The sequence below is a fragment of the Cavia porcellus genome, unplaced genomic scaffold, assembly GCF_034190915.1.
Source record: "Cavia porcellus strain 051 isolate PalLab524CR breed Dunkin Hartley unplaced genomic scaffold, mCavPor4.1 scaffold_26, whole genome shotgun sequence".
In the NCBI taxonomy this organism is placed as follows: domain Eukaryota; kingdom Metazoa; phylum Chordata; class Mammalia; order Rodentia; family Caviidae; genus Cavia; species Cavia porcellus.
This window is the reverse complement of record NW_026947509.1, coordinates 33,023,890-33,041,152: the sequence shown is the minus strand read 5'-3', so window position 1 is coordinate 33,041,152 and position 17,263 is coordinate 33,023,890. Positions and strand designations below refer to the sequence as shown.

The 17,263-nt window shown below is 39.8% G+C and overlaps 1 protein-coding gene across 1 annotated transcript in view; it reads left to right on the top strand.

Annotated features, from left to right (window-relative positions):
- LOC100721632 (UDP-glucuronosyltransferase 1A10) overlaps positions 1-15,473 on the top strand; it is a 35,301-nt gene extending 19,828 nt beyond the window's left edge. Inside the window, exon 2 of the mRNA XM_003474404.3 lies at positions 15,143-15,473. Coding sequence (XP_003474452.2) covers positions 15,143-15,277 — 135 coding nt within the window. The 3' untranslated portion in view covers positions 15,278-15,473. The remainder of the gene's footprint in view (positions 1-15,142) is intronic.
- The last annotated feature ends 1,790 nt before the right edge of the window (positions 15,474-17,263 follow it).

The following is a 17,263-nucleotide window of genomic DNA, read 5'->3' as shown; positions in this document are numbered from 1 at the left end:
TATTAAAAAATGGGAAACATGCTAGGTAGTAACATTAAGAGCGAGGGTGGTTGTGGAGAAAGCTCTCAAGAGCTTACAAAAGTACGCAGGGTATTTGAGCAGGCCCAGTCAGGGAGCTCCCGAGAGGGGCCCGTCAAGGGGAACAAAGATGCTAAGGAGGAGGACGGGGCTCTAGCCTCGGAGTCGTCTGAAAGTTGAATGGCAAGGAGGCCAAAGAGACCAGCTGTCAGGAGCCCAAGTCGCTCGATAAGGAGTCACAGGGTTCTTTTCCAGCGTTGCACCGCGAATTGCGCTCTGCTCAACCTGGTCTGCGGAGGAGTAGAGAGCTCCTGAGCGCTCCCCGGCGCGAGAGGGAGGCGAAGCCTTCCGCCCCACCTTGGGGGCCGTTTCCGGAGGCGATTCCTCGCCACGAGGCGGCCGCCTGGGAGCTCTCTCCCCTTTCGCCAGAACAGGAAGTGATGCACGGGCCCCCATTTTCCGCCCAATCACGGCCGCTGTCTTATGCTCCGCCGCCGGCGGGTCGGTATTTTTACAGGCGGCTTTGGCAGGGGGGACGCTTGTCTCATGAGGTACATCCACCTGGGATAGATAGTGGCCCCTACGGGATATTTCCTGTACAAGTAGCTATGGGCCAGGGACGCAATGTATGGGAGCCTTTTGAGATAAAGCAGATTAGAGAACTTAAAAATGCAGTTACAACCTTTGGGCCGACTGCGCCTTACACCATTGCCATGCTGGAGAATCTGTCTTCTGGGCCCCTCACCCCCGCGGACTGGATTCAGCTGGCAAAGGCGTGTCTGCCCTCGGGTAGTTACCTGGATTGGCGAGCCTGGTACACAGAGTTCTCTGCCGAGCAGGCTGAGAAAAACGCCGGTCGAGGAAATGGGGGCTGGAGGTTTAGCTTAGCGGCATAAGCGCCTGCCTTGTAAGCAGGCAATCGCCAGTTCGATCCCTGGTACCAATAAAAAAAAAAAAAAAAAAAAAACGAAAAAGATAAAAATAAAAAATAAAAAATAAAAAACAAAAAGGGGGAGTAAGCCAAGGCCTGCCTCCAAAGGCGCGGTTATCTATGGCATGACAATGGATGGGCCCGGATCCAGTGGTCAGCTGGAACCGAGGCGCGGTTTGTGTTTTCCCACAGGAACCGGGACGAGAACCACTGTGGATACCGGAGAGACTGACACGGGCAACAAAGCCCTCGACTGATCAGACCTGCCCTACTGGAGATCCATCACAGACCAACCAATAAGATGAATAGAAATAGCGGTAGCCCGAAATGGACAAGAAGATCCTCAGGCATATGCATGGCTTGCTCAATTGGCCCACGACCGAGTCTAGATATGGCGGGCATCCCTCATTCTCCTCCATAAGGTGACAATACACAGCAGGGTAGGTGAGTCAATGACGGGTAAGAGCGTGCCTCCCCAGCACGACTCGACCTAAGCCAGGCCCTACCCCATCCTGCACGTAAGCCGCTGGACTGTTAGATGCTGCCCAGGTCTAAATTTCTCTCCGAGGGGATTTCTTTACGGAGAGGAAATGAGTGCAAGCTTGTGTGCATCCAGGTTCCGTCCAGTTTGTGCCTGGCCCTAGAAAAAGGACGAGGGCCTCAGGGCCTTGGCAGACCATGGCATGGCCGACCAGGGTCTAAGCCAAGGACCTACGGTGGGCCTACGCATAGGGCATAAGCCTCTGCACCCAGTCCAGGAAGGGCTACGATGCGCACATTCATAAAAAATAAAAAAGGGGGAGATGTTGGGAGCCGCAGCCCCGAGCCCGGTCGCCTCACTTGGCGGACGTGAGGCCTGTAGTGAAGAGTGAAGCCTGAGGTAGATTACCCCTCCCATCGAGCACGTTAGTTTCCTGCTTACCGCGTAAGCAACCCGCTCAACAATATAGTCTGCCTGGCAACTGATGATGTTAGCCAATCAGCTTGCCTTGCTTACTTTAACATGATTGGACACTGTACCCGTATATATACCGGTGCCACCCCTGGGCGGAAGAAGAAGCCAGGTAGAAGCCCAGAAGTAAAAGCCCAAAAGGAGCCGCGGAGAGCGGACCGGTAGAGGCTTTGGGGCAGACTGAAGCACAAAAGGAGCCGCGGGGAGCGGACCAGAGGAGGCTTCGGCTGGGAGCGATCCCAGGGCAGGCTGTACGGAGAAGGAAAATAAAAAGAAAAGGTTGTCCACTACCAGACTTTGTCGTGTGTCCTTCCTGCCGGCCGGGAGCGGACATCGACAGACATTCAAACAGTGAGACTGCAAACAGTTCTGTTCAGTGATCCAACAAAACTCAGTAATATCGTTAACTGTCTTACACGCTTAAATATACATGCATTTATATCATTTAGAGCACTTTCTTTTCCCCTCTTTTGTACAATGACAATTACACATTTTGGGTTTTATTACTCTCACAGTTCTTATTACTTTTTCTTGAAGAGAGTAAAAACAAATGTGACATAACAGAACAGAGTCAAATCAAAAGGATGAACATAATATATATGCTTATGGTCTTAAAGTCCATCCATTTAGTTATAAATGTCTCAATTTTATCTTTCTTTATGGTTGAGTAACACTCCATTATATAAAAAACTATATCTTTTTAAATCCATTTGTCAGTTGATAGGCATTTGGGTTACTTCCAAGATTTAGTCTTGAAAACTATGCTGCTATAAACATGGGTACACATATATTGCTGTGATATGATGCTTTTAATTCTTCTAGGTAGAATCTAGGCGGGAAATAGTTGGGTCAAATTGGGCCTTGGCCAAATTATTTTTTGTGGAATTTCTGTGCTGGTTTTCATGGTGGGAAAGTGTCCCTTTCTCCCCATAGTCCCACGAGCATTTTTATTGGTTGAGTTCTTGATGATATCTATTGTTTCTGGAGTGAGGTGGAATCTTGATGTTGTTTTAATTTGCATTTTTCAAGTGGTCAATGATGTTGAGCATTTTTTCTCATATTCTTTTGCTGTGGGTACTTTTTCTTCTGAGATGTGTCTTTCTATCTCAGATGCCCATTTTTGGATTGGATCTTTGAATCTGAAGGGTATGATTTTTTCAGTTCTTTATATGTTCTAGATTAGTTCTTTGTTTCAAGCTGGCATAAATGTTTTCTCACTCTGTGGCTTGCATTTTTACTCTATTGGTAATGGTTCTTTTGCAGTGAAAAAGATTCTTAAGATGACATCCTAGTTGTTGGTTCTTTGTAATATCTCCTGTGTGATCAGGGTTTTATTCATAATGTCTTTGTCTTTAGCTGTGTCTTATAAAGTTCTACCTGTTCTATCTTCCAGCAGATTTAGTGTTTCTCTATTAATATTTAGATATTTGATGCATCTTGACTTTAGTTTAGTGCATGGTGATAGGCATGGGTCTAGTTTTAATTTTGGCCTATGGAAAGCCAGTTTTCCAGCACCATTTATTAAAAAGGCTGTCTTTCTTCCAATAAACATGTTTGTACCCTTTGTCATGTATCAGGTGGCTGAGGTCACCTTAGGTGGTATCTATTCCTTAGAGGTGTCTTTTGTGTATAAGAAGTTCTTGTTTTTTTGTGTCTGTCTCAAGATTCTACTTTCCTCATTTATTAAGGATGAGATTTTTGCTATCTAGTTGGCTCAGCACACTGTCTTTTGGTACTGAACTATAGTGATGGTTATGACCTCATACAGTCAAAATGTTGTCATAGAAGAGAGGAAAACTGATTGCAACAAATGTGACATGCTGGCTAAAGCAGTATAATTAGCAATAACAGTAGCATCAAGCATGACCTAGAAAGAAACAAACTGTGGTAACTCTTGATTTGGTACCTTGAAAAATAGAGCCAAAATCTACAGTTCTATAACAAAACTCAACATAAATTAGGAACTTATATGCAATGACTTTCCCCCAGAAGAGTGATTTTTACCCTGAAATGGGAAAATTTAAGAGGTATAGAGGACAAAACAGAGAAATGGATAAAGGGAAATATAGTTAAACCAACGCTGGAGGACAAAGGATGATCACATAAGCTTTGGGAAATTGGAAAACAGGGCAGAGGAGAAAGAATGAAGGAGAAAGCAAGAGATTATTGAGGCAAATCAGAGAGATGAGGGACAATGTTCACTCATATGAAGGCATCATAAGATCAAGAGAGAGTTGAGGAAAGAGAAAGAAGATGAGTAGAACAGAAACACATGTATAAACCTAAAAAGGAAACCGATCAGATGGTAAAAGGAAATAATACACACAAATGAAGACAAAAATTAAATAAAATCCCTTTGGTGTCCACTGTTGTGTGGTAGTGTCCACGTCAGAGCCCCACTAAACCTGCAGTAGGATTAGTGCTGGATGTGGGGCTGGTCTTGGCCCCAGATGTGGGGGCTGTGGCCAGCCTTAGCCATCAGCTTTCTGAATAGCCCAAACACATCTTATCCTGTCGGCGTCTGTATTGCTCTCCTTGTTGCTCGGTACTTCCAGACGAGATAGTCCAAGTCGGCTCCTAGTCCTGTACACAGTCGGTGCCTCCCGGACTTTGCACAGGCTGCTCTGTTCCACACCGCTGCACCTCCCCCATGCTGCTGCTCTCCTTGTTTTATTCTGGTGGTCACAAGTTGGAAGGATTGCTGACCTCCCTGCCCAAGGGTGCTCCGCTGCTGGCTGGTCACTGGTGGAAGGTTGTGAAGGGCTCACTCCCCAGTCTCTGTCCCTGCAGCCTTGTTGTCCTGCTCTGTTGTAGGAGGTGTTGTTTTGCTAGTGGTTCTAAGTGCCAGTCCCTAACCTTGTCTCTAAAGATTCCAGTTAGTGGTTGTGGTGCTCGACAGAGGAGAAGGAGAGAGGGGAAGAGAGAGAGAGAGGGAGAGAGAGAGAGAGAGAGAGAGAGAGAAACTGGCGTCCCTACCTGCTTAATTAATGCCTCTCTTTATACATTATTGTAATAAAAAACAAGATTGGGTTTATGATTTCAGGTTTTCCTTAGACCAATGCACATGTATGATTTTTACAAGAAACAGTTCTTGTATCAAACCATTTCCTGTTGTGAATTTTTGATAGTTTGAATATTTGCCATTTTGTGTACTCTTGGGTTTGCATTTCATTAGAAAGCGTTGTGCTTCCTTTATCAGGCTATTGGCACTTGTCCCCAGACCAGGGCAGTTATAACCACTGTTACTTCAGTGATGCTTTCTGGCCACTCACCTTTTTTCTTCCTTAGTCAACTTTTGTACTGAAATGATTTTTGTCTCTTAATGATGCCTGACAATTTCTCTAATATTCCTCTACTCTTTTTTTAAATTTTATTTAAAAGGAAAAAGAGAAAAAACAAAACAAAACAAAGCGGTGCAAGGGTACAAGTAATACAGAACTACAAAAAAACAAAAAACAGTAAGAAATCACCAGTTAATAGATTACACATTATCATCTTAGAGATAGTTGCTCAAGTCACAGTATCAAAGCATACAAAGTAGACATTCAGAGAGACTGCAAACAGTTGTGTTCAATGATCCAACCAAAAACATTAATATGGTCAGCTATTTAACACCCCTAAACACACTTGCTGTTGTATCCTTTAGAGCTCTTTTTTTCCCCTCTCTTTTTTACAACAAAATTTACACATTTTGGGTTTTATTACTCCTTAGTTCTTATTACTTTTTTGGGGGGGGAGAGAATAAAGTCAAATATGGCAAAACAAAGCTGTCAGTCAAAACCAAGGATAGACGTAGCACATGATGTAAAAACAGAGTACAAGGTTATCAACAATGGTTACCATAATGCCTCTTGTTTCCTTAAAAAGAATTGTCTATCTCATTAGGTATTATAAAGTTGAACAAAACAGTAGAGAACAAGACCAATAAAACTTAAACATTGTAAACATTACAGGACTTCCAAAGGAGACAATAGTCAAACCAGAATGGGCATCAAGTGAATCTTATTGCCTTCAAAGTAGTTGCCTATACCCTCAAACTTGATACTATCATACAGGACGGAACAGAGTCTAATCAGTCAAAACAAGATAGTGGGAGTATTACAGGACTTCAAAACAAGTTAATAGGAAATCAAAAAAAGTTACTATAATATCTCCTGCTAATTTTTTAAATTTTTCCCCTTAATTAAAAAAAACCATAAAAAATAACTAAATAATTTGCTTCCTCTACTCTTTAATTCTTTCTTTTTTTTCTCTTGACTCCTCTGATTTTTTTTGCTTTAATGATTCTGCTATTGAATTTCTCATTGAATATGTTCCATCAGTCCTGACATCCCTATCTCTAGAAATTCTGATTTTTTGTTTGAGAAACTTCTTTTTTAAAAAATTTGTCTTAAAGAGAAAAAACAGAAAAATCAAGAATCAAACAAAAAACAAGGCGATATGACAAAAAAATGGTAGCGATATAGAATTTCAAAATACTATGATATGAATTTAACAATGGTTGTTATCTTGCATATTCTTATCTTCAAAATGGTTGCTCAGGTTATCAGATATGAGCATGAAAAACCGATCAAACAATATAAATTTCCCTTTGAGCAGTTGCTTTCCTTTTACTATATCTATTATAACTTTCTGATCTTATTTACTCTTTTAGTTTCTTACACTAGGGAGATAATATGGTATATTGATAATACATGCAAGTCTGATTCATTTCACTTATGAGTATGCTTTCTAGTTGATCATTCTTTATGACTAAATACTAGTCCATTGTATACAAATATCACACATTTGTAATCTATTCCTTGATAGGTTTTTGGGTTGTTTCCAAGATCTGGCTATTACAAATTGTGTAGCTATAAACATAGGTGCACATAGATTACTGTTGTATGCTGTTTTCAATTCATCTGGGAAAATAAATCCCCAAGGAGAATAGCTGAGTTGATGGAACCTCTACTCTTAGTTTTTTGAGGTATCTCCTCACTGATTTCCACCGTGGTCATACCAATCTATACTCCCACCAACAATGGAGAGGGAACAATTCTTCTGTTCTGTATCTTTTTTTTAACCAGAGCCCTGCCAGCATTTGTTTTTTTTTTTTTTGCTGGTACCAGGGATCGAACTCACGACTGCCTGCTTGCAAGGCAGGCGCTTATGCTGCTGAGCTAAATTCCCCATTTGTTATTTCTTGATTTCTTGATGTTAGCCATTCTATCTGGAGTGAGATGATATGTCAGTGTTGTTTTAATTTGCATTTCTTGAATGATTAATTATGCTGAACATTATTTCATATATTTATTTGCCATTTGAATTTCTTTATCTGAGAATGGTGTCCAGTTTTGGATTGGTCTTTGAATTTGGGGGACCTGATTTTTTTTCAATTCTTGATATGTAATAAAAAGAAGTCCTTTGTTTGAAGAACAGTTGGCAAAAATCTTTTCCCAATGCATAGCTTTTCTTTTCACTCTGAGGTTGATTTATTTTGATGTGCAAAAACATTTTAATAATTCAAGATCCCAGTTGTTGATTCTTTGAAGCACTTTTCATGCAGTTTGCTTTTAGTTCATGAACTCTGTACCTACCTCTATGTACTTGAGCTTTCTACCTACCCTGTGTCCCAGTAGATTTAGAGTTTCTGTCTTAATATTTAGTTCTTTGATCCATTTTGGCTTTACGTTAGTGCATGGTGATAAGCTTCGGTCCACTTAAGCCTTTGACATGTAGAAAGCCAGTTTTTCCAACACCACTTATTAAAGAGGCTATCTTTCTTCCAGTGAACATATTTGGCCCCTTTATGAAAGACAAAAAGGATAAATATGTTTGTAGTTGTGTATTTATCTTCTATTCTGTTTTAGTGATTTTCAGGCCTGTTTTTTTTTTCCATCAGTACCATGCTGATTTTATTATAGCAGCTTTGTAGTATAATTTCAAGTCTGGGATTGTGATGCCTCCTGGCTTGCCTTTATTGCCCAGGATTGCCTTTGCTGTTCTAGATCTCTTGTGGCTCCATATGAAGTTTTGGAATGTTTTTTCTAGATCTGTGAGGTATGCTTATAGTATTTCAATCAGAGTTGAATTAAATTTGTATAAGAATTTTGGGAGTATGGCCATTTTTGCAATGTTTGTTCTTGCTTTCCATGAGTGAAGGATATCTTTCCATTTTCTGGATTCCTCTTCAATTTCTTGTTTCAGAGTACTGTGATGCCTTTATTGGCTCCAGGCAGTGCCAGTGAGTGTGTCTATGCTTACACAATTAAAACATTTGATCATATCTGCCTTATGGGCAAGATGTTGGGATATATCCTGTGCCATGGTGCACAAGTATCAGAGGCAGGTCCAGATGTGGTCGTACTTGAATATAAGTAGATAAGTCCTTAGTAAGGCTAATTTACACTCATAATTGGCATTCTCATATGTTAAGTGATGAAGGAGTATTTTGGCTGTATTGTCATGAGAAATATGTCTATTTACAGCTTCTTTCAATGTAGCTACAAACTGGGTATAAGTTTTTGTGGGTCCTTGGAGTATCTGGGTAAAGGACTTATTGCATGTACCACCTTCTGGGACTGAAATCTATGCTCAGTATATTAGTTCTTTGCACTGTGTGAAAAGATCGGGCAGGGCTTGTGCTTGAACTTCCAAATTGGCATCTCTACTTGTGTCAGGTAACATTCCCTGAGTAGTAGCTTGTAAGTTTTCATCTTCGCTCTCTTGATTATTCTGAGCTTGTTCTGAAATGAATGTTTTTTTAATTTTTTTTTTTTGTCTTTTTCCTTTTTATCGGTACTGGGGATCGAACTCACAACTGCCTGCTTTACAAGGCAGGCGCTTATGCTGCTGAGCTAAATCCCCAGCCCCCTGAAATGAGTGTTTTTAAATGTAATTCCAAATGTAGGAATTGTGCTGATGATAGACCTGTGAGAGCGAGATGGGTTACATCACCTGGCACCATTTGGAAGCCCTGAATTATATTATCTAACCAAGCAAGTATATAAAAGACCCAGGAATCCATTGTCAGGCACACTCTAGCTAAATTCTTTCAAGAATAAAAGATTAAAAGCTGTGTGCATGTTGTGTTTATGAGATGGGTGTTCTGCATCTGTTTCTTCTGTAACTAGAAAGCAGAATCTCTGTGTTTATAGTCTCATGTCACTATACTTTGGCTTCCTTGGGTGTGGGGAAAGAGGGAGCTCATTTCTGATCTGAATCCTTGGCACGGGGGTTGGGGCAACTGTAGGAAGCACAGCAGTTTAAACAGTATCTTCCAAATGTGATGTGGAAAATGAAACAGAATTGGAAGTTTTGCATTTCATTACAAATATCTTGCAACAGTGAATACATTTGATTAGCCATGTTTGTAAAACATGCTTTGTTTTTCTCTTGTAATCCATTGGGAGGCATGTTATTGTGGTGATCTGACTCTTTTGTTCCATTTCAAATACCTCATTCACAATCATTTTGTCAGCATAGTTAGAGTATATTTTAATGGTAACTGGTTGTTGGTTTGCTTTGTTTGCTGAGTTACATTGCAAGAACAGGAGGGCCATTTTCACTAGGTTATACATAGCTATAGTTTTTGGGTGGATTGTTTTAAATTTTGGATCATAGCTACAAAAAGCTTTTACCTATTTGAGCCCAAGCTCTCATATCAAGTGTACCTGCTTTTGCAAAGGAAGGCTAGAAGGTTGCCATCTGACAGAATAATCTATGAATTTGTTTTGATGGCACTTTGATGTCTGCATCATTTAAAAGCTTCATGATCAATAGGCTAAATTATTTTTCTTCTGCAGATAAGGAATGTGATTGCCCCATTGTTTCCTTTGAGCAGCAGACTCCCAGGACAGATTCCTATTTGTAACTTGTGTCTGAGCCCTATAATTAGTAAAATGCTCCACTTACCTTTATATTAGTCATGCAAATAATAGTGGATTGTTAGCACCTTGATTGTAGTTGTGGCTTGAAGGTCATGCACTGTGGTCACTTTGGGCACCAAATATTGGGACTTATGATGTAAGTGGTTTTGTTTTGCCTCATGGCCCCCCTTTGGGACCTACCATTCATGGATTTGGACCTCTAAGACTGTGACCCCAAATAAATCATTTTCCCTATAATTTATTGAGCTCATGAATTTCATCATAGTAATAGAAATGTGACTAACCAATTGAGTTCCTGTTCTTAAATTTAAATCTTGATCCACTTAAAATTGATTTGTTTCTGGTATGGTTCAAAGGTTTAATCTTGTCTTTCTGCCTGTGAATATCTAGTTTCTGTACAACATTTACTGAAGAGACTGTTTCCCCGTTGGGTATTCTTGGCATATATGCTGAAAATCAGTTGGCTAGATGCATGGGTTTGTTTCTGGCCTTAGAGGTTCTCTTCCATTGGCTGACAAGTCTAGTTTTTACCAGTACTATGTTGTTTTATTTACTAGAGGTTTGTGGCATATTTCAAAATCAGGAAATGTGACACAACAGGATTGGTTTATGTGTGTGTATATATATGATTAGCCAATGGGGTCTTTTCTGGGCATATAATATATTAGGTTTTTTTCATTTTAGTGACGAATGTCATTGGTATGTTTTTTTTTGGTATCAGGCATTGAACTCATGGCCTGGCACCTGCAGGGCAAGCCTTTATGCTGCTGAGCTAAATCCCGAGCCCCTGTCATTGGTATTTTGATGGACATTGCTTTGAATCTGTAAATTGCTTTGGGCATTGGGGATATTTAAAAATTATTAATTGTTTCAACCCACTAAGTTTAGAATCTGTCCATTTTAAAATTTTCTTAACATTTTATTTATCAGTGTATAGGTTTTTATCACTTTGGTTAAATTTATTCCTATGTGCTTTTTGTAGCAATTTTTTTGTCTTTTTGAGACAGAATCTTGCTATGCAGTTCAGGCTGGCCTTGGGCTGGCTTTGTACCCTAGGCTGCGAGGACCTTTTGTCTCACCCTCTCATGTGCCAGGATTACAGGAGTGCACCATCCCGTGTGGTTTTTTCGCAGCAATTTTAAATAGAATTGTTAATTTAATTTTACAGGTAACCTGTGTGAAGGAATGCCATGGGTATTTGGGTATTGATTTTATATCTCCCTATTTTATTGTGTTCATCCATTAGTTCTCTGAGTTTTTTAGTGGAGTCTGTTGGGTTTTCTATATAGAATATTATTCTATCAGAAGTGACAATTTCATGTCTTTCTTTTCTATTTGAATGTCTTTTATTTCTTTTTCTTATCTAGTTGATTTAGAAAAGCCTATCAGTACAGAGTTGAACTGATGTGCCAAGAGAGATTATCCTGATTGTATTTGAGATCTTAGAGAAAAGATTTCAGTTTTCACTGTTAAGTATAATGTTGACTGTGGGCTTCTCATGTGGCCTTTACTGTGATGATGTACAATCTTTCTATACCTAATTTGGTGATAGGTTATTTTTAATCATAAAAAGTACTGAATTAAGTAAAGTAACTTTTCTAAATCTAATGAGATGATCATTTGTTATTATTCTTCATACTATTAATGTGATCATATTCAATGACTTGTATATGTTGAATCATCTTTGTCTCTCAGGGATAAATCCCATGTTGAATGATCACATTAAGGTGTTGTCATATTTTGCTTTCTTGTATGTCATTGGAGATGTAGGGAGACAATATGATATTTACAAATGTGAGTTTGATTTATTTCACTTATGAGTATGGTCTCAAGCTGCTGCCATTTACCTATAAAAGCCTCAAGATTATCCTTTATAGCTGAGTAATATTCCATTGTATAAAAGTACCACATTTTTTTTTAGCCATCCTGTGGTTGATGGGCATTTGGGTTGTTTCCAAGATTTAGCTATTAAAAATTGTACTACTATAACCCTGGGTGCACAGAGATTGCTATAGCACAATATACAGAAGCTAGCTGTATAGCTCCCTTAACTATCCTGTATATATGTATATTCTTTCCCTTTATCCATTCTTCCTCTCCCTTATCACAGTTTGTCCCTTCCCTTGAACAGTTTCTTCCCAAGTCACAGTATCCACTGTACACTTTTTTATTTTAAAGAGAAGCAAAAAACCCCCCAGAAAAATCAAGATGAAAAAAACCTTCAGAAACAATGACAAAAGCAAAATGACAGCAACAACAACAACAAAACAACAATAGCTATACAGGTTTTCAAGACAAGATGATAGTAATTTAACAATCGTTGTTATACTGCATATTGTTATCTTCAAAGTAGTTTTTCAGGTTACCAGAAACAGAAATGAAATAAAACAGGAAAATGAAACAAAATTTTGGGTTTCAGAAGGAATCCCTCCTCAGTTGCTGCAGTGCACGTTGCCATCCTTCAGGAAAATGCCCAGACCGCCAGCCCCAGGCCTGCAAAGTCAATCAAACTTACGGATAAAGCTGTTCCTTTCACCTCTGTTGCTGTCTTACCTGAGTCTTCTGAATCAGGCAGTTGCTTACAGGAGGTGGTGGTGGGTTTGGGAGGGTATGTGCTCTTCTGGTTTCCCAGCCCACACATTGGCTGGTTCACAGGAGGGTGTGCTTTGTCCTCTTGCTGAGTAATCTCCTCCAGATGATCTGGTGGAGCCTGATTCAGGAGAGGGAATACTTTGTTCTTTTTGTCTGTTTTGTATGATTTTGGCTGTAGGTTTGTCATAGATAGCTTTTTATCAGATTGTGATAAAGGTCATGTATTCCAACTTTTAGTAGGTTTTTTTTTTTATCATGAATGTGTGCTGAATTTTGTCAAAACCTTTCCTGCATCTATTGAGATGATCATATGGTTTTTGTCCTTGGCTCTGTTAATATGGTTTGTTACATTTATTGATTTACATGTATTGAACCATCCCTGCATCCCTGAGATGAATCTATCTTGGTTATGATATATAATTCTCTGGATGATTTGCTGCATTCTGTGAGAGAGATGAACGTACGTTACTGTAGTTTTCTGGGAACTATGCAGAGAACATGGTCCAGGGTTACTCAGGGGGTGTCATGGCAGTTACCACTCAGGATCTCTACTGTGAGGTTCAGTTGGATCCCTGCACTGTAATTCAGAAGGGCAAGCTCATCACCACCCTAGGCAGGAAGGGATTCTTGTGAGCTCTCTGGTGATTAGGCCACTGTTTATTCTCTAGTGTCAGGTGTGGCAGCTGTGGTAACTGGGCTCAACTTTCTGGTGAAATAACTGTGTAAGTCACCTAGCAGGTGGAGCCTCTAGCTCAGTGTGTCAGTAGCTTCTGGTGAGGCTGATTACTAGCTGTGTAACCTGGTCAGGCACCTCTGCTCCTTGGGATCTGCAGTTGGCAAAGCTGTAGAATGAACTCTGCTGGTATGAAGTCTTTTCTTGGGAAAAGGAGGACCTAGGGGCCTCTGTATACCTTAGACATGCACAATTCTGGAATGCCTCCTTTTCAGATTCATCCAAGGGTGAATTTCACTGATTGGCAGGGGTTTAATCCACCCAAATTAAGAATGTTTAGCTTGTGTTTTTCCGAAATGTTCCAAAGTTGAAGTCTGTGCATGAGTGTGGTCATTGGCCTTGCATTTTGCCAAGTGTTGGATGGACTTGCTGTGTGAAGCCACTGTGTTTCCTTGGGTTCTCTGACATCTGAGGTGGAAATGTTCCTGTCTGAGTGGGTTTACTTGCTGGACCTTGACCCTGTGCATGGAAAATGACAGTCTAGGGACAAAGCTAGTTTGAATTCCTGATCTGCTGCTAGTGGCAAGCAGCCCAGCTATGTAGCTGTTCTATGAGTTTGGGTGGTCTCTGTGAGCAGATGCCACAGTTGGAAACAACCCTGAGTTATTGTCAAGGTTCCCATGGTGATCATTATTATAAGGGCCTCATTTCTTTGTTTCAACCAGACTCTGTGTGATCTAGCAGTACTGTTCTTGCTTGTGTTCCCTGCGAGTAAGTACAGTAGTATGCACAGCGGAAGCATCACAGAAGTACCAGGACAGTTGATGGGGGCCTCTGTTCTCTCCCTTCTAAGTCCCATCAGCTCCAGTGAATACCGGCTGTCTGAAGTGATAGGAATGGGATGGAAGATGATTGGCAGGCTTATAGCGAGCACTTTCCCTACACTTCTAACTGAATTTCATTCTGTCTGTATAGCACAGGTGTAGTTGAGAGCAGTGACCTATCCGTCAAGTTTCAGCATATCAGTCTCAGATGGTGGGAAAAGGAAGGATGAAGCCTTGTAAAGTAAGACAAACAATAATGTCTATCCTTGGCAGGGTTACTCAGGAGCCATTGTTCCATAACAGTGAGGAGGTCAGGTACTCCCAGAGCTAGGTTGAAAATTTCTTTGTAAGCATGGAATCTTTGTAGTGTGATGAGAAGGCCCAAACTTCACTTTCCTGCTAGGAATAGAAATTTAGTCTAATATGGGTTTTCCAAGTTCAAATTGATGGCTCAGAAGCTTTTTTCTAAAGTCACATTTCAGGACAAAATAGGAATCTTCCAAAGGCAAAAATCGTAAACTGCCTTTGGCTAGAAACACACCAAGAGATATGCTTGCAATAGTGCTCATTAATCATTATGAATAAATATAGCAATGTACAAAGGTTATGTAGTTTTGCGTGAATTCATGCACTCCACTGAGGACAGATTTTGGGTCTATATTACTTCTGTATTTAACACCAGCTGACAGCGTGAGCAGCTGGGTGGCTCTCAGCTGCAGTCCCCATAGCTCCCGCATGTTCGCCTGCCCCCCTCCCTGTGTGCCTGTGTCTGCTGCTGGCATCTGGCCTTGCCCAGGCAGGCAGGCTGCTGGTGGTGCCCATCGATGGGAGCCACAGGTTCACCCTGCACTTGGTGGTGGAGAAACTCGTCCAGACAGGACACGAGGTGGTTGTGGTGATGCCAGAGACCAGTTGGCAACACGGACAGTCACTGAACTTCACAGTAAAGACTTATTTTACTTCTTCCACTCTGGAGGAATTAGACCAGGAATGCAGGATTTTTGCTGATAGCAAATGGAAAACCAAGGAAGAAATGTTTTTTAAACTAACTGGTCCATTCAAAGGTGGTTTTGACCTTTTTTCTAACTGCTGAAGCTTGGTTCATGATAAGAAATTAGTAGAACACCTAGAAGAGTTCTTTTAATAGGATGTTTCTGGGTTCTTTTGATATGGGTGTTGTAAGTGTTGCCAAATATTTTTCATTTCCATTTGTGGTCTTTGCAAGAGGAACATTTGTCTTTATTTTGAAGAAAGTGATGCTCCTGTCACTTGTGTTCCCAGATTTCTCTCTGGCTACTCAGACCCATGAATTTCAAGAAGACTATGAACTACATTTTTCACTTGGGCGATGGCTTACTTTGCCTCACCTTTTTTAAAAGGAAGCCTTCAATCTTGTGTCTGAAAAGCTCCAGATAGCTGTGACAGCGGGTGATCTCTTCAGCCAACCCACACATTTGTTGTTCTCACCGACTTTGGTTTCCCGGACCTGTGATGCCCAACATGGTCTTTGTTGGTGTAATCAACTGTTGTGAGGAAAAACTCTTGCCCAGGGTATGTTCTCTCTCCTTTGGCATGTTAAGGATAACCTGGCTTTGTACTGCAAATAAAATATTCCTTACTAAATTTATGATTTATATTTCACAATTCTTCCTTCATGAATTATTCAGACCCATTCACCATTTGTGGTTAAGCAAACTATGAAGCTATCCTTGGTGATAGGTGTGTGCACAACAAAGACATCAGTACATTTCATAATCAAGCTACACTTCTAATCACCTTTATGGAAAAGACATTAAGATTTGAAACATGTCTTTTTACTTCTCCTGTGCTATCTCCTGTTGCAAAGTACTCATAGCACTTTTTTATGACTTTCTCTCAATTTGTTGAAATTATTTTATATGTATGCATGTAGTAATGCAAGTTTCACATTGACTTTATTCCATAAAAACCAATGATAAAATGTGCATGATGTTCTTTCCATTTTAATTCACTTGGTATTAGATATCACAGAGACCAATACTTGTAAGATTTGCTGTGTACCTTTAGCAGTTGCATTGTGCTCTTTATAAAGACAGAAATTATGTTTTGGACCAACCAAAAATGTAGTTTTTAATCTCTGTCAGTTTTGTTTTTATGAACAAGAGTATAGTAATCAATCTCAAGAATGTTTTTTATATTTGTATGTTTCCATATTCTTGGTGTTGTCTTCCTGGCTGTTGTCCTAAAACTAGGGGTGTTGGGTCACATGTTGTGTGTCCTGTTACATTTGAAGAAATTTGGGAAACTTCTTTTAGAACGTTGAGTGGCACCCCAGTGTGACCAGTACTTGGTGTTGCTTTTTTGTCCCTCTGTGGCCCCTTATATTATCAACTTTTTATTCTAATTTGTGGAGCAAAAATATTGTCTGTGACTGCTTCAGTGTTCACTTCCTATTTCCTCATGCATGTGAATTTTTTACATTTCCTCTTTTGCCTATTTGATAGTTAACATTTGTTAATACTTTTAATATGGAGTTTTATTTTTGTAGCTAATTGCTATGGTTTCCATTAGTACTAGGAATATCAATATAGCATTGTTAGGAGTGATGCAGTCCTTTAGGGTTATTATTTATCTTTTGTCATAAAGGTTTTAACTTTGGTAGATTCCAATCCGTTCAATTTTTATTGAAGAATTTTTAGCTTTTGACTTGTTTAGACCTTTTCAATCCTGACATATAGAACTAATTTCTCCATATTATGTTTTATAATTTTCAGTTCCACAAATGTGGATACCACTTTTTTTGGTTACTTATTTTGCCTGTATTTTTGGTAAAATTTTTCTATCTCTTGAAATTGTGTTTGGAAAATTTTAATGAACTTTAACACTTTGCTGAACTGATCATACATATTTTGTCTGTTTTTGTTTAGATCAGCTAGCTTTATATTAATATCTTGTGTGTGCTCACTTACCCTTTACTAAATCTATGATCTAGCTAATTATATCATATTTTAGCTTGCTAAGCTCAAATATGTCTTCTGTGTTTTACTTTTTTACGTTTTGTGTACTTCAACTGTTTGTCTTTTGATTTCCTCCCATTGATATGCCATGTTTCATCTTTAGGCAGGTTGGGAGTTTGGGAACATTTTGTTGCTTTGTTATCTCATGTTTTTTCCCCCTTTGTTCAGGACCAGTTAAAGTAGAAAGACTTTGTTGCTAATATGGAGATCTTTTTTGTTGCAGTCTGCTTTCCAGTGATGCACTCCTAGGGATTCAAGAGTCTGTGCCTGTATTCTGTAGCCTGCCCACCTTCTTCCTTTGGGGGGGGGGCGTGAACTATAGTAATGTGATGATACAAAGATAAAGCTTATATTTGCATATAGCGAAACCAGATAGTAGCAACCATTATACCACCACTATCAAAAG